The sequence below is a fragment of the Erithacus rubecula genome (genome assembly GCF_903797595.1).
Source record: "Erithacus rubecula genome assembly, chromosome: 3".
Lineage (NCBI taxonomy): Eukaryota > Metazoa > Chordata > Aves > Passeriformes > Muscicapidae > Erithacus > Erithacus rubecula.
In genome coordinates, this window is record NC_136689.1 from 66336726 (window position 1) to 66361533 (window position 24808).

Here is a 24808-nt window from a genome sequence, read left to right on the forward strand (position 1 = left end):
ATTCAAACCCTTGGTAGAAAATATATTCCTGCTTCTGTGTGAAACATCTGGCTAAATTAGAAATGTGAGGAAGTGGCTGAAGAAATGGCTTAACTGAATTGTTATTTAGTGGTTAATTTTGTAGCTCTGATTTCTAAATTCTGTATTTTATTGTGGCATAGCCATATATAGGCTTCTATTGCTGTTAAAAAAAGCAAATAGTGATAATAACAGATGACCCCATTCTTAAAAACCTGAGCTTAAATTTGGTGTTCTGTGTTTAGGCAGAACTGAAGGAAGGTGCTTCCCCATGCAAACCTCTTAGGAGCCACCTGGAGCAGACCAAGTGCTCTATGGTTCCAGCCTGAATTCCAAGTTTTCCAGTTCCTCTGGCTCTGGCCCTGTTTTTAGATGAGAAAACAGTGATTAAAATTTCCCTGTGTCTGGGAATGTCATGCAAGTGAACAGGGATGTGTAAAGAGATCTGTTTACTGTCCAGTGCCAGACAGCCTTTTGCAGCAGCTTTCTCTAGGGATCTGGAGAAATTCTAATTTTGATTAGAAACATCACTCAGTAAGACAGGGGAGCAGCTTTTTTCTTCTCAGCTTCTGTAAACATATACAAATATAAGTGAACATTAATTCTATTTTTTCAAATTATGTGTCCACAGACTTTTTTTCAGCAAAAACAGGTCTTTCAGATTTAGTTATTCTTGTTTCCCGTGTAACACAGATTACCTTTAGTAAGTAGTTCTTTAGCTGGTAACTTTGTAAAATCTGGATATAAGGTACAAGGTTTTCCTAATTGGACTGTGCAACTTGTTAAATGAGTTTGTAGCCAGGAATCAGTTCCTCCTTGTTCCCCGAAGTATTTGAGAAAGTAGTTTGTAGGTTTGTGCTATGAATGGTCTGGCAAAGGGCTCTGCCCTCCTTTCCTGGGGATGCTTTGCCCTTTGAGCCACGTGCCTGGTGCTGCTCTGGAGCTGTGGAGAGTGTTTCATGTTCTGTTGGATGTGTGGTTACCTGATCTGGGTAAAAGGCAAGCCTCTAAGACATTCCTGTGCTGCTTATGCCAGGAGAAGCACATGGCCAGAGTGTGCTCAGGTTTGCTGTGTGCCTGCAGGCACAGGGACCTGCCCTGAGAGGTGGTGGTGTCTGAGCCCTGCATGGGCGTGCTGAGGATCCACAGTCACACCAGCAGAGGCAGGATCAGCCACAAAGGCTTTTTTCCTCTCATCTCTCAGAATTTTTCTCATGGATAGGAATTCTCATGTTGTTTACCACATTCTTTTATGCAGTCAGGAAGCAAACTGGTGTTGGAGTTGAAAATTGTATCTCAACTCCTGTACTCTTCCAGTTCAGCCCTTTTTTATCCCCTTACTGGCTCTGCAAGGAGACACAAAGGAAAATTTGGAAACAGTAACTGAATTATTTTTGTTGTATCAAGCAATAGAATGATTTATTCAAAGCTAAATGTGGGAAGGAAATCTGATACGATGAGCCAGGAGCAATCCTTCTTTTAACTATCTCCCATCCCATGACTACAATCTTCTTTCTGTCATTCTTTCTCACTCTCCCACCTTCTATATATTTTTCTCTTGCTACAAAAGGATGGTAAATATAGGAGGTTTTTGAAATACCTGAAACTGTTGCCTGAGAAGAGATGGTCTAACATGACACACGCTGCAGCCCTTGCACAGGAAACAGCACATAAGACTCGTGGTGCCATTTATGTACAATAAGCAATCTAAGTATTGATGGACAAACAAGAACACAAATAATGGCAAAACTGCTTTGTTTTCAAAGTCAGTAGCAGAACTTACTGCGGAGAGAACCTCCCTAGGATTATCTGACCTTAAGAGTACAGCTTTACTGTGCCTAGGCAAGGTGGAGTCTGCACCAGGCTCTGCCAGGTTATCTCCTAGACAGAATCACCTCTGCCACAGCTCCTCTCTTTGTCTTTGTACCATCACAGGTACAGCAAAGCACCACTTGACAGGAGGTTGCACTTGAAACAGGAAATCATTTAGAGAAATAATTGGCCACTGCTAAGAGAAGGTTAACTGTCATTAATTTCTCAAGGTGTGGGTTTGGGCATATATCTTCACAATTCTAGCTGTAGCTGTGATGTGTACAAAGTCTACTGCTGTTGTAATCGAAACAAGTGAAATCCGCTTTCATGAATTGCAGCTGGATTCTTGCCAAGGAGCTTGGTTTCCTTTTAATGTTGGGCTATTAATTAGCTCAGCAATTCATTCGAGTTTTATTTGGAACAACTCAGCAAGTGTTGCCGTGTTTGAACTCTCCTGTAAGTGGCAGGAGTTTTCGTGGAAGAGGGGTTTCACTGTAGAAAAGTGAACATACCCATGGGAGGATGGCTTCTACTCAGGAAGATCCATCTATTCCCAGCCTACTTGCCAGCTTCCATGGAGGGAAGACGTGAAGAAACATAGTCTTTCTCTTCTCCAAAGTTATTACAAAGCAATTGAAGGCTTTCCATCCATTCAGCAAAAAAATTTATTTCTTACCCCAGTTTTAACAGGATATATTTGTATTTGAAACTGATGAAGCAACATATTCATTTTAACTGTGAGAAACTCTTGAATAAAGTCACACATTTTTCAGGGTTGATTCTGGATAAACTTTGAATCCCAATGGATGTTTCTGGGTGGTCTGGTTTGGTACTGCATAGCCATCCTTAGCACAGCAATTTACATGCAAATATGAGATGCTGGAGGCATTGTAATGCCAATTCCCTTTTTATTGTTCTTCATGTCTAATCAGGTTTTACCAAATTAAGGAATTCTGGTGCTTAACAGGAAAAAAGCTTTCACAAAAGCTTTTGTCTGGTATTTGTAAAGATAGCAAGGAAGAAATTTAAGGAATTTTTAAGCTTTGGCAATTGTGAGGTCATTTTATGTTGTATGTGACAACAGCATGTGAGGGATGTTCCAGTGTACTCACCTCTGTGTGTGTGTGTGTGTACCTACAGACTTAACCTTGGCTGGAAACAGAGATGTGCTTGGAGAGGGCTGGAAAGGGAGTACTCTTTCTCTGACAAGTTTTGTGCACTGTCACTGAGCCCATTGGATTACAGTCTTCACTGCAGAGCTGCTCACAAACCAGCCACAAGCAAACCCCACCACAGAGAGCACTCTGTGTGCACAGAGAAGTGGAAAGTGTTCTCTGCAGCATAGAGGCCATGCCTTTAACATAAGGAATAAAAGCCTGTAACCAAATACTTAAGACTTGATTTTGAATGAAAAATAGAATTTTTGTTGCTTCGGGGAGCAGATTTTTTCCCAAGGTTGGATGTCATATCTTTTTCGCTTTAAAATCAATTGACCAAAATGAAATCTTCACTGGTTGTTCCTCTTTTTTCCCCTAGAATTTATTTTTTCTTTCCTTATGGGAATGTTACTTGGAAAATGAAAATTCATTGGGAAACAGAAGAGGAAAAATAATATCTGTACTACTTCTAACTGTTCATCATTTGCTTTTATATCAGGAGAAGTTTTCCCACCATCTCTGCTTTATCACAGCATCATTTTTCTTTTTGTATCCTCGTGGGCTTAAAATTAGAGGACATCTGACCAGGGGCTGTCCTGCCTGTTCTTATTCAGGCACAGTGGTTGTGTGCAGTGTTTGGCATGGTTCTTTCCTGTTGGGTGAGTGTCCCAATTCTGTCTGCCTCCTTTGCCTTCTCCAGACCTGTGTCAGTGTTAATGCTGAACCCTGGAGACAGAGAATTATTAATGCAAAAGTCACCCCTTAGTCTGAGTGGCACCTCCTTCTCCAGTGAATGCATGTGTTGCTTAAAGCACTCAAAATACAGCAGCTCATTGGCTCTGCATCCCTGCAGTTCCCCCTTCACTGTGTTCATTAAATATCTATCCAGAGTGCGTGGCATAAATCTTTAAAAACGAGGGTGCCCTGGGGGCCATGTGTGTGACAGCCTTTCACAGAAAGGCTCACTAATTGCTTTTGATTAAACTGCCTGCACTTCTGCTGGCCCTCGGTGTGAGCTTTCAGCCAGAGCTGTGCTGCTCTGGGCTCTCTCTGACAGGGTGATGCCACCTGAGCAATTCAGGCCCCCTGAGATGGGATGGGTTATTCAGGGCATCACCCTCATTTCCACTCATTGCTTCTGACATCACAGGAGAATCAGGGGAGGAAAAGGAACTAGGGGGTTTTCCTTTACTGTTATATATGCACACATATCCATAAGTATGTGTGTATGTTTATACATGCACATGTGTATGGGGTTACAACTGTATTTGCAAGAGTTTAATAAATGGTACCCAATGCTTAGACTCTGTGTATGTAAGCCCATGGAGGGTTTGTTATGAAGTTGACACAAGTGAAAAGAGCAGGGTGCTTTCCAGAGGTTGTGCTCTGGATGTGAGGTGCTTCAGACCAGCTGTCCCTCTTTGATCTGAGGCAAGGGGTGCAGGGCAGGCAGAGCTTCATTACCACCTAAAAAGCACCAAGTACATTTCTTGATCCTCCATTTAGTTTTCTTCCATGCTTGTCTTTTCTGTTTGATAAGCTAGGCTGCAACCAGCTCAAGTCTCTTGTGTCAAATTCTCGTTAGCAATGTGCAGTTTTGCTGACAATGTGCTCAAATCCAAGGCTCAGTGCATCTATTCATTCATCCAACAGCATGATGGTAATGGTGAAAAAATCCTTCTTGGAGGAGCACCTCATGTGGGATCAGTTCTTGCAGAGAGAGGGACTGCCCTGCTGTCTCAGTGAGCTGGGAAGCATTTAATAGACCTGAAACAAAGTGTCAGGCTGTTATTTCTTTGTTCCTGGCTCTTTGAGGACCATCATCCATCTGAAAGTTGCAAACTGAGCTTTTGAAACAGCTGCTGTTGGAATATCGTTTGCCAGTTAATGAATTAAGAGATGTGTAGATTTCCAGCTATTGAATTTCTTCTCTGTTCTTATTTTAAGTAGCTACAATATTGTTAAAAATGCGCTAACAAATACAGATGCAGATCCCTTTCAACTAAAGCATCAAAGAAAATGAACTCCTCTGATACATCTCACATCAGTTTTTGTTTCAGCTCCTCTTGTACACTCCTGTCAAAAAGATGTCAGTAATGATTTAGATCCTGCTAAGAGAAAACATGCCAGCTGTTGTGAACAGCAGAGGTGTTAGGTTTGCAAAGCATTGCTGTGACCATTTGTGCATTTCCTTTAGAGAAAGCCATCTTTTTGGAACAAGAAAGAATCCCATATATTTCTGTGCAATCTTAGTTTTTGCAAAAATGAACAAATATTTATATGGCTTTGGAGAGTATATTAAGGGAAATTTTTGACTGGAAGTTGGTGAGAATTTTTTTTATAGAAGGTAATTACCATATATAAAAACTTATGTCATGGTAAAGCTTTTTAATCCCTTTTTAAATGCATTTAAATTATGTCATCTTTAAACTGAAATTAGTGTGTTCTGTATCTACCCATTTCTCATGCTCTTTGTCACTGCTGTTGAAGTTCCCAGGGGCATTCTCCTCGTGTTGTTTCCTAATACTGTTATTCACGTACAGGAACTGTCACCAAAAGTCAGTGTTGGCTGGGAGCTGCAGGGATGCTGCTGCTGCTGCCTTCCCCTGGAAGTAGGATAGATGGCAACTGCAGCAACTCCACTCAAATGTGATTTAACATTTCTTTGGGTTTGTTACTTTGTGAGTGGCAGGCAGTGTGGTGTGTTAAAGGTTGCTTATGCAGTCAGCTGTCTGTTTTGTAAGATGTTGTTTGTCTTGTGCAATGTAAAACTTGGCAAATACAGATGCCATGGGATGAACAGAGGGAGGAATGACACATTCTTCTTTCTCTGCCACTGATGCTCCTTGGGATACAGTTTGCATCCAGGGCATTGTTGCAGTCATCTCTGCATCCCACACACGGGTCAGGCAGCCTCTGCTCAAGGTCTCTTGTCCCTGGAGGAGCTGAGATCAGCCCTGCCCTGCCCTGCCCCTGCCCCGCCCTGTCCTGCTGCATATACATTGTGCCTGGGAAGTCCACCGCTCTTGCAACCAAGTTAATGAGGATTGAGTAAACACCCTGCATTGAATCCAACCTGGCTCTGTGCTTGTGGTCCAAACCCTCCACCTGTGGGTAGCTACACACTGCCTGCAGCTCAGGCAATCTAAATACCCTGATGCAATTGAGCAGTATCAGGCCTGAAATAGGGGTGGTGTATTACTCATTTGTGCTTTACAGGAGCAAGTCAGGCATGTGGAAAGCAAAGAGGGAAGGTTGCACCTTGTGTTTTAGTTGGATTTTGCAAGAGAGGTGTAGCTATATTTACACTTTTCATGCTATGCCTCTCTGTGAGGCTCCATAGTGTATCTGAAGGGTATTTTGCCTGGCATCAGTTTTGGCACTATCCTGGTCTTTGTATACCAAGTGATCATCTGATCTAGTTCTGATAAGAAAGAAATCTCTTCTGATTAGATATTTCCCTATCAAGACAGCTCCATCCAGGGTATTTACTGAGGGCAGAAATGAAGTGTGCTGCTGCACATCTGGTGAGGTGTCGTGCTGGCTGCCTGCCCTGGTGCCAGCCTGACGGCTCCGTCAGCTCAGCTTATGTCAGTGCTCAGGCAACTGACTTGACACTTATTAAATGTGTTAATTAAATGGTGGGCTAGCAGGTGTTTTAAAGAACTCTCACCAAATTGATGATGTGTAGAAAAGTACCTTTGAAGGAGCATCTGTGTCACTTCACAGGTGTATTTTAGAGTAACTTCTGTCCTGATGTGCTGTTGGGGGAAAATAATACTATTACTCGGCCATTGGAGGTTCAGTCTATTACTGTTCTCTTTTCTTGGCAGTGGATTGGATTTCTCTAGAGAGGAAATTAGATTTTTCCTTCCCTTTCACTCTGTCTCTGTCCTGTGCTTACATCAATTGGTGGTTGTCTGTGTGCTGCAGTGTGTGTGATAACCTTTGCTTCCACGAGCTACTTCATTTTCTGTTCCCTAATCAACTAAATAAAGTAAATCAAGTATTTACACATGATGCTTATTTCCTTCTGGTGACAGCAAGGCAATCAAGATGATGTACTCCTTGTCTAAATTCATGCAGGAGAGAGTGCTGGCTTAGCCTGGGCTATTTTGGCCAGGACTGAATCAGAAATGTGCTAATTGAGACATAAGAAGTGTATGTAGCCCATGGGTAGGGCTTGCACCTCTTAGAAGTTTGTGTTTAGTAACCAAGGGGAAATATATATGTATATATACGTGTATATAAGCAGATATGCTGGATTTTATTTTCCTTCCTCCCTAGCAGCCAGCTGCAAACTCGTCTGGGAGTTATTGATAGTTTTTGTGTGATTTTATCCAATCAGCTAGCCAAAAGCTAGCTTGGGGGGCATGCTATTCTAGGAGTATCCAGTGAGATTATTTGTTTACAGAAGAGAGCAAATCCCACAGAGAGTGTTGGAGGAAGACAAGGTCCCAGAGGTTTGAGAAAGCTTGGTGGGAATTAGGAAACATAGCAGCAGCAGCAGGGACAGGGTCACCTCCCAGCAGTCTTCAGGAACACTGTGACGGAGGTGGCAGAGCTCATCGTGCCAAAAGGGTGACCTCAGGGAGCACAGAGGTGGTGAGACGTGCAGGAGGTGCTGAACAGCTTGTGAAACTAAATTCTCTTAGAGGTTTTTTTCTTTCCTTTTGTGCTGTGATGAAAAGCAGAGGCAAATGCAACATTCTTTCTCAGGGTCACATCCTGCACTTCACTTTCAACTGGGTAGAGCCGCTGCTGAGGCTGAGGCAAACACAGCCTTGGTGCTTTAGGCTGTTACTGCCACTGGGAATTTCTGGTGTCCCACATTTTATACCTAAAGCTATATTGCCAGAGAATTCTTCTCAAATTTTGAGTGTTTTTCATCTGAGTCTCATGTTCCTCTGCTTCAAAAGGGAGGGAAAAAATCTCAGACGAGTGCTTAGATGGAAGGAATTAAGAGTATTGGGCGTGCAGTAATACAAGGAAAACTGACAGAAACTGGGGAATTTTGTTTGGGGCTTTTTTTAATATAATGTGCAACTGTGAGTGTGAATCTAGAATCAGACTGTCTCCTTGGGGATTTTTTTCAGTGTGAATGCTGCTGGCCAGGCTTCAGGTGCTTTGTCTTGGCCATTTTCCCCAAGGGATACTCCTATATAATTACAGTCTTGGTGGCTCACAGATGGAAACTGGGCAGAGAGAGAACACTGGAAATGCACAAAAAGCTGCTACCTTGTGGTTTCAGATGGAGCTAAAACTTGGACTGCAGAACAAGAATTTCTTTGTGTTTTGGGTCTGGAGATGGGTGAGTGAATGCTAGAGAGTTATTCAAGCAGTGCAATGTGGCCTCTTTTTCTTCTTGATATGCTATTTGCAAATTACTTTTTTTTTTTTAATAGAGATATTTGCCTTTCATCCTTGTGCAAATATTCTCAGAATAAATGTCAGCCTTTTAAGACAAACGAGAGGGTTGCTGAAATCTGAAACAGATCATTTACCAGTGTGCAAGTGCAAGATCAAGTGAGAAGGGACAGCCTGTGGCTCTTATTCCCTCCATGGCAGTGACAGCTTGCCTGGTGGGATTTGGAGGAGGTGGGCTATGCAGGGCCATGCTCTGTGGCCACATGAGCTGCTGTTAACCTAGAAATACTGCAGTTCTTCCCATCTGTACATTCATAGACTGCTCCTACCACACCTGCAGGTGGAGAGAATGGGAGAGAAAAAACAGCTGAAAAGGGGAAAGGACAATGTTTCACATGTCAGGCTATGGCATACTTACATGATTTTATCTCACTTTCCCATTTCCTCTTTTCAGAAGAGGCTGTCTGAAAAACTGTTGTAAATACCAGCCCAGTTAGTCCATCCCAGTGCCAGGGAGAGAAGCTGTTAGCAAAGGCATTTTGCCCTTTCTGATGTAGAGTCCAGTGCCTGTTGCATTTCCATTGGTGAACCTGTCCTCTGACCTGTGGTTTTACCATGCCTCTCTCTGCTGATGCCCAGGGCAGTGACCCCCTGCACAAAACAGTGGAACTGAGCCTGGGGCTCTGCAGAGGTTCTTCAGTAGCTCCCTACTCTCACCTAGCAAGCCTGAGTGCTCCTGGGCACAACATGTCTGGCCCCAGGACCTGGTTTCCACATTTCCCAGCCAGAGGTGCAGTGTGCATGTGCAAGGAGTGTCGTGTTCAGCGCCCTGTGCCTGGGATGCCTGTGGGGCCCAGGTCTGGATCACACCTGCAGTCAGACAGCTGCCCTCGGGCTGGGATGGGCTTGCAGCCTGTGGAGCAGTTTTGCCTTAGGGGCTGTCTGGGTCTGGCTTGTTTGTCCACTGCTGCTGAGTGCCCATTGACTGTGAGAGAGTCTGTCCCCTGTGTCCTGAGCATGCCTGATTTCACTGCCCCAATACTGCTTTACATGCAGGTTTCAGCTTGCCCATATGATCACTTGCCTAGGACTTAGGGAAATTAGGTATCTGAGCTGGATCTGCTGCTCTGACTGAGTGCATAGAATAAAAATGCTGGGCAAGGAAACAAAATTCTTTACATGTGTGTCTTCACACAAAATTTTCCAATTAGAACAAATGGATGTATCTGTGAGGTTTTGATATTGATGATAATTTCGGTGATTAGTGTGTATGATGAGGGTTTGCTCCATGCTCCACAAAGTAATTCTTTGTGGAAATTTTTTTCATTGATTCAGGGAGCTGGAGCTTGCTTGCTCGATTTGCCATGGGTAGGTAAATATGATCTGACTCTTGTAGTGATTTTGTCTGAATTGGTAGTTTTGTCACATGAACTGGGTGGAAATTGTTGCAGCTGCAGAGACCTTGTGCCTGGGTGCATTGAGACTCCCAGTGTGAGCATCAGCTGGGTGCCTTTCCTGCTCCTAGGGCAAGGCTGCTGCAGAGGGTGGCCTTGCTGCAGAGGTGGGAAAGGGTTGACTGATAGATGCTTGCTGAAAACTACAGCGCTGAATCTTTTCTCTATAAAATTGAAGCCAGATATGTTGGAAAGTCAGTAGGCTGTCCCAGTATGTAAAATATTTCAACAGAGATGTGGTGTTTCATATGCTGCTGGTGTTGCTTGAAAGTCACGCTCACCTAGTTAGAGCAGGGATTATTTCTTGTCATCTCCAGCTTTTTTAGAGGAAAGGGCAGACACTGATCATATGCATGTGATAATCCAGAGAAAAAAATAAGTGCTAAACAATCTCTGAAGCTATTTCCTTTCTATATAATTAATAACTGCTGCATGTAGAGTTTTTTAATGTGCAGCAGTGACTTAATGAAATGCATTTTTTAATATTTTGTCGCCTCTTCCTGACTTTATATAAAAGTTGGTATGTTGGCTATTTTTATTTTTACCTGGTACTAACCTGAGCAATGCAATTGAAATGCCAAAGCCTTATGTATCTAATGCAGACTTCCCGTTTCTATAGCAACAAAACTCGACCTTGTACTTAATGAAGGAATATTGGATTGTGAGCAACTGTGACTTTAAGGTTTAGAAAAACAAACAGAAGCACTTTATATTTGGAGATTAGAGAAATAAAACGGAAGTGACCTCTTTGCATACAACAAAAAAAAAATTCCTAGGCTTGGGATACTTCGTAAGTAAGAATGAAACCATATTAATGTCATAAGGAGCTCTGTGTTTTAAGCTTGTTTACCAAATTAAAATGTAAAAGCTTTTTATAGCACGTGAGAGTCTTTGAGGGCTTTTTCTCCCCCTTTCATTTCCAAAGCTGCTGTGTTTGTGGTTAGGCTAATGAAAATTTGGGCTGCCTGACAACAGATACGTTTTCCCTTTGTATTGGCAAAGATCCATTAGTAGATTTTGTATTGGCTGAAAAGAAAGGGAGCAAAATGTGTGGTGTTTAATCCTACATTTGATCTACAAGCTAGTTCCTGGTCAGTTACTTTAAATCTGTGTTAGAATGATAAATGCAAGCTGCAGGTTAGAGAGTGAATGAAGGAGCAGCTGTCATCTCTTCCTATTTTCTTACAGCTTTTCAGTTAAAATTTTAATAACCATTAAATTTTAATTTAAAACCACCATAGAAAAACACCCCATAGAAAAGCAACAATGCTGACAGCAACATATCAAGAATGTTTGCAGGCCTCTTTCTGTATCAGCATTCCAATAAGTGCTACACAACATTTGTGGCAGGTTTATTGAGCTAAAGCATTAGCCTGTGCAAGTCAATGTGGGCAAACGGAAAATGTGAAATAGAGGCTTCTATTACAATTTTACTGGTGAAAAAATTTCCAGAAACCAGTTCAATTTTTGTGTTTGCTATTTCTTCTGTGATTTTTTAAAATTTTGTTGTTAGGCTGTGGTTCTGATAAATCCATCTTCTGACTGAATAAAGATAGCCAGAATTCAGGGTTTGAGGAAATCATTTGATCTAGTGAACTGAATTTTATCTACTCACTTGTGACAAGACAGCTGAGGCAACCGAAGATGCCAGTGATGGTGGTGAATTTCCCCACAGCAAAAGGAAGGATGGAGGGCAGGATAAGACAGATGGGAAGTTGGCTTGTTTGAAAGTCGATCAAGATAAGCAATTGGGAAGCACAAACCCAGAAACAGCAACTCAACAAAATCCAGCTTGGAATTGGCTGAGTCGGAGCATATTAAGCTGTGGGCAGGTGGCTTCCCATCTGAGCTGGGAGCCTGCATCCTGCTGAGAGCTGTGCTCTTCCTCCTCCCAGCAAACTGTTTGGAAAGGCAGCTGGTGTCTCTGAGAAGTGTGAAAAGGCATGACCCAAGATCTTTGGCTTGTGTTTGACTATACATTATTTTTTAAAAGTAAATACATTATTTGGTAAAATGCTTCTCTAGGTAGAGACTGAAGGAAATCTGGCAATGGGGATGCAGCAGGTATGTGGAATTTGCAATGTTTGCACCACAGACAGCTGTCTTCTCTAGAGGCTAAATTTGGGAGTAAGCAAAATTTATTTGATTCTGCATAGCTTTGACCAAGCTCCTGAAGGACATGAACTCCCTTAAAGTTCCCTAATGATGCTCTGGGTGTCTTTGCTGCTGGGGGCTGATTGTGTGTGTTCTGTGTTTCAGGGATAGAGCTCTGTCCTCCCGGGCACCGCTTCATGATCACCATGGTGGCGAGCTTCATCGAGATGGCAGGGCAGTTCCTCATGCCAGGGCTGGCTGCCCTCTGCAGGGACTGGCAGGTCCTCCAGGCTGTCATCATCTGTCCCTTCCTGCTGATGCTGTTCTACTGGGTGTAAGTATTTCTTCCTCCTGCCAACGAGCTCCTGATGTTGGACTAGGGAGATGCTCCACTGTTGGGACATGTGTGTGCTTCACAGCATACACGAGCCTTTCCCTTTGTTCTTCTATTCACCTTGTGCAAACGCTTGGCTTTGAAATAAGAAAGAATAGCTTTATAATCTGCTGTATCATGCTCATATTCTGCACCCTGTGACACTGTGGGCATTTGGGAGATGGTCCCCTTCACTGAGGTGAAGTTGTACTTTGTTATTATTCTGGCTGTCACTTCCCCTTTAAAGATTAAACTAGTTCCTGAGAGGATGCATCCCAGCCTAGCTGTTGTCATATTGTGACTGCATGGCTATATTTTCCCTTAATACCTATGTTGTGGCTCTGGGCTGACACTGTTGGTTTCTTTGATCCACGAAAAGTTGCAAACAACATCTGTCAGCCTTGGAACAAGCACACTTGGATGTTTTGTGTACATGAGGTAGTCAGGCCTGAAATAGACTTGATTTTGCCCAAATTAGCACACGTTGTGCTGAAGTCTGGGTGGCTGATCTGTGCCAGGTAGTGCTCAGCATTGTTCCTACAAGGAATTCCCCGCTCCCAGCTGGTCCCACTCCTCTCTGTCTGTGGCACTGTGACATCGGTAGGGCTGTCCTGAGAAAAGCAGGATGGCTTTCACCTTGGGAATAGTGCCAGGTTCATCTCCACCATGACTTTATAAACATTCCAAAAAATCTTTCTTTGTTGTTCTGTCTTAATAGTGACACGCAGTGGTGGCATGAGACAGCAGAGGCTTATGAGAGCAGTGTTATACAAAACCATAACAGTAAGAACACTAACAAGTCTAAAATATTTAGTTATTGTACACTGAGAAAAATGAGGAAAAAGGCCACTATTCTATGGAGGACGGAGCTTGTTAGGTACCATGGTGAGCTAGGCTGCTAGTTGTAATGCCTGACAAGTTACAGTGTGTGAAAACTTGTTACAGTATGTAACAGCTATATTTTTGTATTAACTCCCTACAGAGCCCTCCTGTGCTGAAGGTGGTAACCCTCAGTGGGGATTTCACTGCTTATTCCCAAGGCAGAAGTGCCTCAGCATGGGCAAAATGTGCACTCAGGAGAGTTACAAGTCCCTTGCAAGATAATGGCAGAGAAGGTGGGAGGTTACCCCTGTATTCCAGCATACAGCATTTAAATAGCCTCAATCTTGATTAATAATGAAGAATGTTTTTGCTAATCTATGATGCTCTTCTTCCCTCCCTTACCTGCTGTGTGTTATACACATGCTGGTCTGCTCCAAAGCCACATGTAGTAATGCCCATCACCTGAAATACCTGAGGTCTGCCACTGGAAAAAACACAATATCAAACGGAATATTTACAGACATTTGTGTCCAAAAGGATGGTACAGTAGTATGGTGATGCCTAATGAACATGGGAGTTGGCATGGAGAACAGGCATCCCTCAGCAGTCTTCTGGAGGGCACACAGGTGGTTTTGGCAGGGGCTCACACATTCCTGTTGAGAGGTCATTCCTGAGTGACATTAAAAGGGATGGGAAAGGCTAAAAATTATTCTGTGATCTGAAAGAGCTCTGTGGTTTTTTCAGCTGAGAAAGGCAGGCAAACCAAGGAAATAAGTCCCCTCTTATATATTGTGGAACATGGCAGCTAGATAAATAGTGGTAATAGCCTGAGGATCAGGATTTGTGTTCGCCAGGGTTTTTGCATTTGCAGAAATGAACCTTGGTTGAGATTTAATTATATTGTCAGTACAGTATGTACTTTTCTCTTAGGCTTTTTGCTTCCATCTGTTGCATATTCTCTGGGAAGTGTTACCATTTTATTACCTCTTCCTTTTCTTCCAAATGAAACGTGGACTGCAGCCTGTGTTACAGATCAAGGAAGAAAAGTAACTGATTGGTAATAAAAGAAGAACTGGAAAACTGCACTGCTTGCTAATTCCCTATCATGTACCTAAAGCAGTGAGTCTAATAACAGATGCTGCAAATAACCCCTGCACTGCCTCCTCCTTCCTCTGTACTCTCTTTACTTCCATATCCTGCTGTGAGAGTGCTGTTTGCCCCCTCAGGGCTGGGCTTTAGCTCTTCCCACCTTTTGTTTTGTTCTTCTGTCGGCCACATGCTCATGGCAGGCTATACAGTCCCCAGGAGGTGCATGGTTGAGTGGGTTGGGAAGCTGGGAGCAGATGGGGAAAAAGGGAGTGGCAGCAGATTTGTCTTGGAAGGATGGGCAGATGGGCTTGGATACAAAAGTATGGATCAGATTCCCCTACTGGGCTCTTAGATAGTTCTGGAAGGGCTGAAAGGCACCCATGTAAGACAGACAGGGGTTTGTGACAGGTGTACAAAGACAGTTTAATAGAAGTTGGACTCCTTTCAAGTGTGTGTATTAGAGCCATAAGGGAAGGGGAGCTTCAGTTACACAGAGACTTATTTCTTCTCCCTTGAACAAAGGAAGCTCCAAACAGGATGATACCATGAATGTCAGTAAAGGCATCAATAATTTGAAATAAACTCCTGCTTCACTCTAACCAAATCTGAAGAAATGGGAAGAGGTGGCTGATTCTTTCCTGGTGCTTTTAGGCAGGATTTACTTGCATCATGACACAAAGTTGCAATAACTGGGTCTGTTGACCTGAGGCAAACCCCTGACTGACAGCACATTACAACCTTTCCATGGACATCTGTTTTTCCATCCATCTGCACAGAACCACAGTTCTCCTTCCAGCTGCATGTGGTACCTTCCTAGTGTTTGTTAAGGATTCTTCTCGCAGGATTTCTCAGTCTTAAGATCTTTTTTCCCCAGTGTGTCTTCCAGTCATCCCCCTCTCTTCTCCCAAGCAGCAGCAGCTGTGGACAGGAAAGTTTAACCCTACCCCACTCCCTGCTCTTTTCCTTGGCTGTAAAAACTTTCCTTGCTGATGGAGGAGGTATCAGACTATCAACAGCTATGTGAGGAAAATACTGAAAGCCAAAGTTCAGCAGGAAGAGTGCATGCATTGGCTGTGGTTCACCAGGGTCAAACTGTCTGCACACCCTGGAGCAGGAATGCTGAGGGAGCTTGGTGTACTGCTCTAAGAGAGGCAGGAAATAAAGGATGCAGTGACACAGAGGGATTGTGGTCAAGCTGTGTTTAGAACAATGCAGCTGATGGGAACTGTAGGCCAAAGAAATGATCCAAAAGGTGAGCAAAAGCTGAACTTTGTCACATTAGCTCAAAGATGTGTATTACTTTTCACCCCACCACACATGCTAATGATGAAGTCACCAAAATTCCAACCTAAACATTAAATGGCATCGCCTGTAACTTTACCTTTTCCCTTCCCTCAAAGAAAACATTATAAATGTAGCTTCATTGAGGAAGTTCAGAGGAGACTTCACCTTTGTATTCTGGGACCATCAATGGGCTGTACCTATCTCCTCTCTCACCACCTGTTGTGTAAGACTTGAACACTCAGCAATACCAAGTGCTCCTTCAGGAAATGCAAAAAGCAAGCTTGTGTTTTTGATCATACTTTTAGTCATCTAACAATTTAGTGCATTTGTCAATGGCTGTATTATTCACTCTTCAAGTATTATCAGTGTGTGTTTCCACAGACAGTGCCTTTATCACCAGCAACCCAAGAGCCTGTATTCCTGTTTCTCAAGAATGACTTTTGCATCTGACTGTGAGATTTATTGAATGTGACTTCTACTCTGACCATGAAAGTCCATTCAGTGCAACCAGATTTAGTGTGTCACACTGTTTGAGAATTTGTGACCATGGGAGTTGTTATTGAATGTGACTGTACTGATGACCTGGACTCAGGGCAGCACACAGATTTTTAAGTGTCCCTAAGGAACCCCTTACTGCTCACACTCAGTGATGGAGCACCTGAAAGATGCTAGACTTGTGTACTTCCAGATTTAGAAACCTGCAGGAGCCAGAAGATATTGGAACAGGTTTGTCCCCAACCTGTGATGCCCACCCTCATGGTTCCTTCCCTTTCCCTACATGTGAGTGGTCATCACAGGACTTGTTATTTGGAACCTGTAAGCAGTCTGTGGAAAATCTAAAACTTATAGGCTGGTGGCTGAGGCAGTACCCTCTCCAGGGCCAAGCATGCAGAGATTTTGTATTCAAAAAATTCTTAGTACTTCAGAAAAATGCTTTTTCTTTACAAGTGTTTCTGCTGGAAGATGTGCCAAATCATCTGTGCAGCACAAGGGGTAGTAAATAAGCTGTCAAGCTGAATGACTGTCATCATAGTTGTTACATATTTTTATTGGCTGACATTATTTAGATTGCAGTCTGCCTGATTTCTCTCCTTTTTATTATTCTTCCAAAAATACTTTCTCTGTCTCAATTTGAGATTTTGCTAAGGTGTCTTCCAAATTGTATCAGACCTAAGAGATAGTATGATAATGGTGCAATTGATTGCTTAGAAGTACAGGAACTGGGCAGCATCCACAGCAAAGATCAGTGCTTTGTGAAGGAAATTTGGGGGTTTATTATGTATTTGAAGTTAAAAGTAGTTGTTACATTTGTTTTTAGTAATATCTTTTAGAAGAGTAGTAAAAACAAGGTCTTAACATGAGAAAAAATTTACTTAGAGTGAGATCTGAAAGTTTTATGTCTATAGCAGTATGGGAGGTTTTAGAGGGTTGTTCTAAGAGCTACATATTTCTTTTGGTTTTGTATTAAAATAAACAAATTTGGGGAAAAAAAAGGAGAGTGACCAGTTAAGCTTATTAATCTAGTTAATATCAGCACTTGAAGGAAACACCTGGATGGAAAACAGACTTTTTTAACTGTATGCGTGTATGTATTTTTAAGGCAACTAACAAAATACTATCTTTAGTAGGGGAAGCTTATAATCCTAAGAAGTAATTCTTCTCTTTCATCTGTCTCTAAAAGAGAACCCAAATTACTTCTGTCAGCTGTTTTCTTTCTTTGGTCTGAATTACCATGTGTGAACTGCACATTTCATTCATTCCCTTCTTGGCAGCAAATGTCTGCTGCAGACAGTGCTGCCTCTTCCTCTCATTTCTTTCAAGTTATATTAATGGACAGAGCACCTGTAATGTTATAAAACTCAAATGTGTTATATTTCCATGTGGTAAGATACTTCCTCTATGATTTGTGATTCAGGGTAAAAGAAAGTATCATAATTTTGCACATTTTGAATCTGTTTTCCCTCTTTTTTGTTTCAGAAGTTATTCCTCTGTATTTTGAAATAATTACATAGCTTTTGAGTGGTTAAATGAGCAGCTAAAACTCTACCAATTCATCCTCTGACAGAAAATTGGAAGCAGCCCTAACCTGTTCTCCCTCTTTAAAGTATTTTCCCAGAGTCTCTTCGGTGGTTGATGGCTACACAACAGTTTGAGGCATCCAAGGAGCTGATCCTTCAGCTCACGCACAAGAACAGGATGAACACAGAAAGTGACATCAAAGGAGTGATGCCTGGTGAGTTGGACAGACAACTGCAAATCCCCCAGCTCTTCTCTAAAGGCTGCACGTGGCATTACTGCCCAGAATTAAATTGTCTGTTTATTGCCTGTAAGTCATCTCATTCATTCATTCATTCATTCATTCTGCTTTTCTTGAAAATCCATTCCAAACTCCAGCACTGTGTTAAAAACTACATGGCCTGTTGAACAGTCCTAGTAATTATAGTCTTGTCTTGCAGTGCCGTGTGTCTTTAGAGACATCTCTTGAAGAATTTTACCATGGCTACAAGAGTGTGCCTTCAGCTCTGTGTGCCTCTGGAAGCTGTGTTTTAAAGGAAGCTGCTTGCTGGGATCCTGCCCATCACCCAGCACTTACTCTGTTGGTTTGGAGAAGCAGCAGCACTCAAATCCCTTATTCTAAAGTGCCAGCCCCATGGGAAACTTAAACCACATTAGAGTTTCTCTTTAAAGCTTTACTCCAAGAGTGGTTTTGCTTTCCTTTCATGCATCATCTGAGTGATGCTGCTTTAGGGATGGGGGATTGCTGCAAGTGACAGTGGTAGGGTGCAGTTTTTGCTTGATAGTCTGAAGTATCAATTCCTTGGTTTACTGGTGCTTTTAGGAAGAGTTGGCTCCACTACACCAGAAATGTCACTGAAATAGCCAAAATCCTCTCTTGAAGGCTGCTGTGCAGAGGAGACTCTGTGTGTGTGTGTATGTGTGTTTGTCTAATTACAACAAAGGCAAAGAGCTTCTGGACCTTTGTATCACCAGTGCACCTGTCAGATTTGGTTCAGACCCCCCTTTTCTTTCTCACAGGCTTGATACTGCCCATAAACACCCATTTTGCACTGTCATGGACAATCTGTATCACACTACCCACTTGTCAGAAAACAGTGGAAACTTTTCCCCCATTTTTCCAACACTACTTGTTCTGACCCCAGGGGCTGCAGGGGAACCTCAGCCAATAGCTCTGCCAGTGGGTAGAAATGATGCTTCTGCACTTCTGATCCTTGTCAAAGGTCTCTGGGATTACTGTACTTTCTGTCAGTCAGTGTTAAAGGTATCAACCACCACTGGAACAGGCTTAATCCAGAAAAGAAAAGTGTCACCATTAACATCAGTGCCTAATGAATAAAGCAGTCTCCATCAGTGAGAAATGTAAAGCTCAGTTCAGGATCTCTGGTATACATACCCAGGTCACTGGTGTGATTTTTGGTGCAGTCAGTGCACTGGTGTTAATTAGCTGGCTTGCATGTAATTGTGTGTCAGGGGTTACAGTTCCTGGTTCTGCATCACACAAAATGGCTTTGCAGTGTAAATGTCATTTTTCTGGTGAAGTTCTGAAAAGCATTTGGGGTGTGTGAGCCATCACCAACCTGTTGATCTGCTTCCCAACCCTCATTTTTGTAGATCTTCCCCAGAATAAATGATGGATCTTGAGAAATGATGGATCCCTGAGCCAACAATTGGCCTTGGAGTTTCCCAACCAATTTCTAAATTTGGCTTTTGTTAGTCAGCTTCTTGAATTTGCAGAGGAAATAAAATGTATTTCAGGAGACAGAAAATAACTAATTACCTGAGTTTCCTTTAAGGAAAATAATAAAGACACAACTGTGTGTTGAAGGGATTTATTTAGGCCATGTATAATGATATTGCCCATGGAGAAATGCTAAATTTCAAAATGGCTTTATGACTATTATTTGTGACTGATTACTTTTCTCAGCAGTTTCACGGTAGGAGTACACTCCTGTTTAAGGAGAGGACTCCCTTTCATGTGAAAAGCCAGCATTATTTCATGTCCTGATACTGGGGATCCTCTGGCTGAAATACATTTAGATATAGCAGTTGTCAGTACAATACCATTTGCATTTTATAAATTATTCAGAACATGGTCATTTCTGCCTCCTTGTTGAAAACAAGACTGTTGGGGTTTTTTATTATTTCTTCCCTTGCTTTTCTCTTTAAACTCTTTCTGCAGCCCCACACTTAAAGGCTTTTCTGATACAGCCCTGGAGGGAAGCTGCATTTCTGTAGGAAGAGTAAGAGAGGAGCAGTATCAAATGAATGGAATAAAATTAACTGCAAACTCCTGAAGAAAGCCCCACCTCTCACATTCTGGATGCATGGGGGTGTTGATGGTCTGAGTGAGGACAGGAGAATAGTGGGATTGTTGGATTAAGAATGTGATCAAACTGCAGCCTTGTATCTTGCAGTGGGTTAGGAAGCAGGAGGAGCTCTTTCTCTGCTCTTGTGCTGTAATAACATCCCATAGCTGCTCTAGCATGGAATGGGCAAAAAACTGGTAGTTGTCCGGGAGAAAGGATGCTATTGAGCCTGATGCAGATATCCCTTGTTTTCCCTGACTCCATTGTTGAGCTTTCCTATCTGTGTGGAGGGATTTTTGTTTGTGATTTGTTTTATTCTTTGTTTTCCATCTGAAAGGGCTGGAAACTGTTTTGCTCTAGTTAGGGGCCATTGTGTTGCTGTTTATTATTCCTCACTGCATTGTTGTAACAGCCTCCTGTGATTGAATTACTCCCAATGCATTTAAATGATAAACTGCTCACTTGCAGTGCCTTCCAGCTGAAAATTCCACTGTAATTTTACTCATACATACCAGTCAAATTAGTGTATCCGATATAACAGATCATTACAGGAGTTTCATATTTACCTATTTTGGCACTTGATGAGAGTTCCATAGTAAAAAGAAGCAGCATTCAAGAGGACAAAGTATTTCTGGGATGCAAGAAAATTTAATTTTGAATTGCTCCCCAAGGAATGAGCTGGCTGATTTTCCTTTATGAAGAATCACACCATTTCCACAGCCTGCTGAAAGCTTTTGCTCATCCATGTGGCTACACTGCCTGTGGTGGAGAGTGCCACTAATCATCTATAGGGCCTCTTTGCTCCATGGGGAGGTGGCCCATGTGTGAGGTGGGGGGGAAGGAAAAAAAGGAAGCAAAATTTATCTGCTGTTTTTGACAGTCCTTTGGATTGGAGTGTTTGGCAGTGGTCTCCTGGGAGATGTCTCTAAAGACAGCAACTGAAAGTCCAGACAGTGATCCAGCTGCAGCTGAAAGGTCCAGCAGCTGCTGTAACAGCCCCTGCCAGGAGAAAATGAGGGTGGGCAGCTGCTGGGCAGTGCCCAGCCAGCAAGAGGAGTGGGAGTGTACTCACATGGCAAACAAATTCAAGTGAGACAAGGGATGTTGATAAGAGCCTAGGGTGTTGTAAATTTATATTGCCCTTATCTTCAGTAGCCTGTCCCGGGGCTGATGTTGGTTGCATAAAGGGACATTTTTTCCTCAGCAGCTTTAAGTGGCTTTATTTTTGAGTGGTTGGTGTACCTTGTGATTTTGGGCAGGAATAATTTGCCTTTATAATGAGATTTCTGGCTTTATGTGATAGCATTTTTCTTCTTTAAAGCTTAAGAATCTTAGATGAATTAGACCTGGTTAAATTACCCCTACTATGTTTTAACTCAAAATTTTCCCAGTTGACTTTAAACTTTGCTCTCTTTTAGAAATAAAGGTTTAAATCTGTTTTTGCATCAAGGAAATTATTTTTATTCAGCTGTGTATTGAAATGTCATTTTTAAAACAGGCTTGCTGAATTTTGTTGACAGATGTTTCAAAGCATTACCCAAAAAAAGTCAGCTTCAGTCATGAGCAAATTAAATATTTTGATAATATTAATTCAGTACAGGTTTTTCACTACCAGTTTCTCCAGATGCTTCACCATCTCTTCCTTGTTCCCCTGTGGAACAAGAACCAAACATACATTTCAGTGCAACTGCTGGACAGTCATTTTGACCTTGGTGTCAAATGCTAAGGGAGTATGATGATTGTTTAACAAACAGGAAAAAAGGGTGTTCAGGGGAATTGGAAATCCTAAAGCACCAACCACCCTTACACCTTTTAAAGGTGTGTTACACTTTAGGTGGCTTTCATTATTTTTATAGAATGCATTCTTTTTCTTTGTGTGGGGTTGAAGGGTCTGTTCATCTGGTTGAAGGGAACAGATTGTCTGCTGCAAGCTGACCTTGGCTGCACCAGCACCCAGCCCTGCTGTGTTTGTGAGTGCTGGGAAATGCTCCACTTGGAAATGCTCCACTTGAGACACTGCTGCATCAGCAGTTATCCAAGTGTCACACATGATTCTTCCATGGAAACCTCCCCTGTGTGGTTCTCTATGGCTTCCCCTGTGTGGGGAGACATTTCATGTGTTCCTTAGCATGAAAACAATTGCTTGGCAAGGCTGAAAAGCAAAGCTCCCTTTTTGCTCATCTCTGGGTGGAAACACAAACCAGAGGTGCTCCTGTGGGCAGAAAGGTTATAGCTGTTCTTTCCCAAAATTCCCTTCTAAGCTTGGAGAAATAATACTGGTGTAATCACAAAAGGTGGACAGTAAAGGTAAAGCACCCAAATAGATACCAGCACTTTAGCATGCAGGACACAACATGGAGAAGATGAAGGGGTACAGTGGTGATAAGTACTCTGTGTGTGTATGTGTGTGGATTGCAGTTAGGAAAGCTGTGGTTTTCAGGGAGTTTCCCTCTGGAGAAAAAAAATAATTATCTTACACCTTTCTTGCTGCTGAACAACATGCTGCCATTACTTTTCTTTAAACATAAGCTATTTTTCTGTTTTGTTTTGCTATATATTTTTTTTCCCTAAGCATGAGGCTTGAATCTATGTAATTATATGCATTTTCCTTTTCCACTGGGTAAATAGCAGAGGGAAGGGTGAAAATGCCTTATGTCTGAAAGTCAGTCTCTTTCAGCTTTACTCATATCCTTAGGCCATCACACCTATCACTACACTACTGGTTTAAAGCTTGTGGTAGATGAGGTGTATATCAGCTGGAGAAGAAAAGCAAGTTTCTTCTGTATTATGGCTCCATAATACAGGTGATTCCATGTGATAGTGAAGTACAAACCTGCCAGATGTTCTCCTTTGACAGATCCTGTTTCTCGGGTGTTTAATGGTGTTAAACTTAAATGTTCTGTGCAGCTCCCAAAGGGTGGTCAGGTAAATGTGGGAAATGTAGTTAGAACAACTTCAAGGTGCTGCTTGAAGGCTGTGTGTCAGCCACAGAGATTTCTATCTCAAAATTAAAAAAAAAAAATACCCAGCCAGTGATTTCTGTTGTCCTCTTGTATGTTAAATGAGTTTCAGGAGAGTCTGAGTTTCTCCTTCTGGGCCCCTGTTGTCCAGCGGCAGGAACTGGTGGAGTTTGTAAAACTCTTTTGGGATGTGCTGTACATGAGAGTGATGAACAAGAACTAAACTGGTCACTTAGGTCCTCTTCTCCTGGCTGTCTCTACAGTAATGGAATAGGAGAGCCCATGCATGCCCTGACTGTATCCTTAGCAAAGGTAGTGCTGGTATCTGAAGAACAGGTTTTGGAGTGATCATGGGGAAAAGGGTGCACTCTACTGAGAATGTGCCTTTTGATGCCACTGGAAAAAGCCAAATATGCAAAAAAAATTTAAAGGGGAGAAGAAAAATAAAGAAGAGGTGGCTGTCAGCCTCTGTTTCAGTTTGAATGACCCTTTCTCACTAGCTGAGTCCTCTGCAGGCTCTGGCTGGCTGCACTCCAGCCTGTTGATTTGTGCCCTGCTGGCACACTGGCTCTTTGTGCACAGTGCTGCCTATCCTGCCAGAGGAGCCAGCTTTACAGGGCAGGGACTGTGTGCACAGGGCTGGCAGCAAGCCCTGGTGCTGCTGGCTTTTCCCCAGCCCATGGGCTGCAGAGAGGAGAGGGCTAGTTAGTCCAGATGTGCATGTAAAGAGTAGGAGACCTCAAGAACCAAATGGAAGTGGAGAGCAGTAAGAGGGGACCAGTGGCCAGAGAAGAGAGGAAATAAGAGACTTTAAAAAGTTGTGGGAGCAAAAAATAAAGACAAAGCAAAGAATAAGAAGGGGAATAAGAAAAGAATAGTTGGAGGGTACTTAGAGTGGCAATGGAGGAAGAACATTCTATAGAGGAAGAACAGAGGAGAGCTAGAGCATGGAGACCAAAGGGACTGCAATCATTTACTTCCTCCTCCTTCCAGAGGAAGCTGTCAGGCCCAAGGATTCAGTCTTAGAACTGTTTTGCAAAATCCTAAATGTTTGCAAACTCCTAAAATGTTTGCCTCACCCCTCCCTGCTGCCCAATTCGCTTGCTCAGCTTGCTGAGGTTCCCTCCACAGCTCCCACAGCAGAGAGCAGAAATGTATGTGTGGGTACCTGCAACCTCCTGATGGCCACAGCTCCACACAGGGACACTGGAGCTGCTCTTTGTGTTCTTGCTGGGGTGGTTTTTTTAACACTGATAATGTTAGAAGAATGCAAGCATTGATAAGCCATGCTCTGGGAAATTAAAGAAGTCAGGTTGCCTGGGCAACCCCTGCTTGGCCTCCTGGCACGAAGGCATGATGGTGCAGCCTTTAATAACATGATTACAACCTATTTTTTCCACAGGCCATAGGATGGACGAATCAGTGCATAGGATGGACGATGATGTGGGGATGAAGCTGTTGTCTGTTCCTCATTTGTTGCAGAATTTGGAAGGTGTGTAGTGAATGAGGCATAGATTTGCAGAAGGAAAGAGGACAGTGTTGGGGAAATGAGGCTGAATACCTCCTGAAGAGCTGTACTCATACTCTGGGTGTGTCAGGGATGTTCTTGTACAATGGTGGAGATTTCCCTGGACTCAGGCCCTTTCAGTGCTGTCACTAATCTCAATTTCTTCAGTGTCCATCTCTAGTGTGTTATTCTGGGGCTCCATTGCAGAAAGATGGGAGCATTTATATCAAGGGTTTACAAGGGGCATTGCTGCACAATTTTTTCTCACTCTGGACACAAATCCTCTCTATTTTATCTACATGCCTGCAAAACAGAAGTAATCTTTGCCCTTATTCTTACAAGAAGGTGGTAGAATTTATGAAATACATGTATATTCTGACAGCACTGTAGGAATGTGTCTAAGGAAATCTATAATTTTTTGTACTCACTGGGAAGTTTGGATAATGAGGCTACATGTTGAATGGGAAAGGCAGAGATATCTTTAATACCTGCCCCTTGGATGAGTGTAGTGAACATTCTGGGGGAAAAACGAATGTGTGACCATCT

General features: G+C 42.6%; 1 protein-coding gene across 3 annotated transcripts in view; it reads left to right on the forward strand.

The window, feature by feature from the left end:
* The window catches only part of SLC22A23 (solute carrier family 22 member 23), a 106051-nt gene that overhangs the window by 59096 nt on the left and 22147 nt on the right, over positions 1–24808 (forward strand). The window contains exons 4-6 of one of the 3 annotated variants that reach the window (XM_079300983.1): positions 12068–12236; positions 17576–17703; positions 24158–24247. In XM_079300983.1, coding sequence (XP_079157109.1) covers positions 12068–12236; positions 17576–17703; positions 24158–24247 — 387 coding nt within the window. Of the gene's footprint in view, positions 1–12067; positions 12237–17575; positions 17704–17926; positions 21783–24157; positions 24248–24808 lie in introns of those variants that run through there. The other 2 variants (XM_079300985.1, XM_079300984.1) reach the window with 2 other exon arrangements.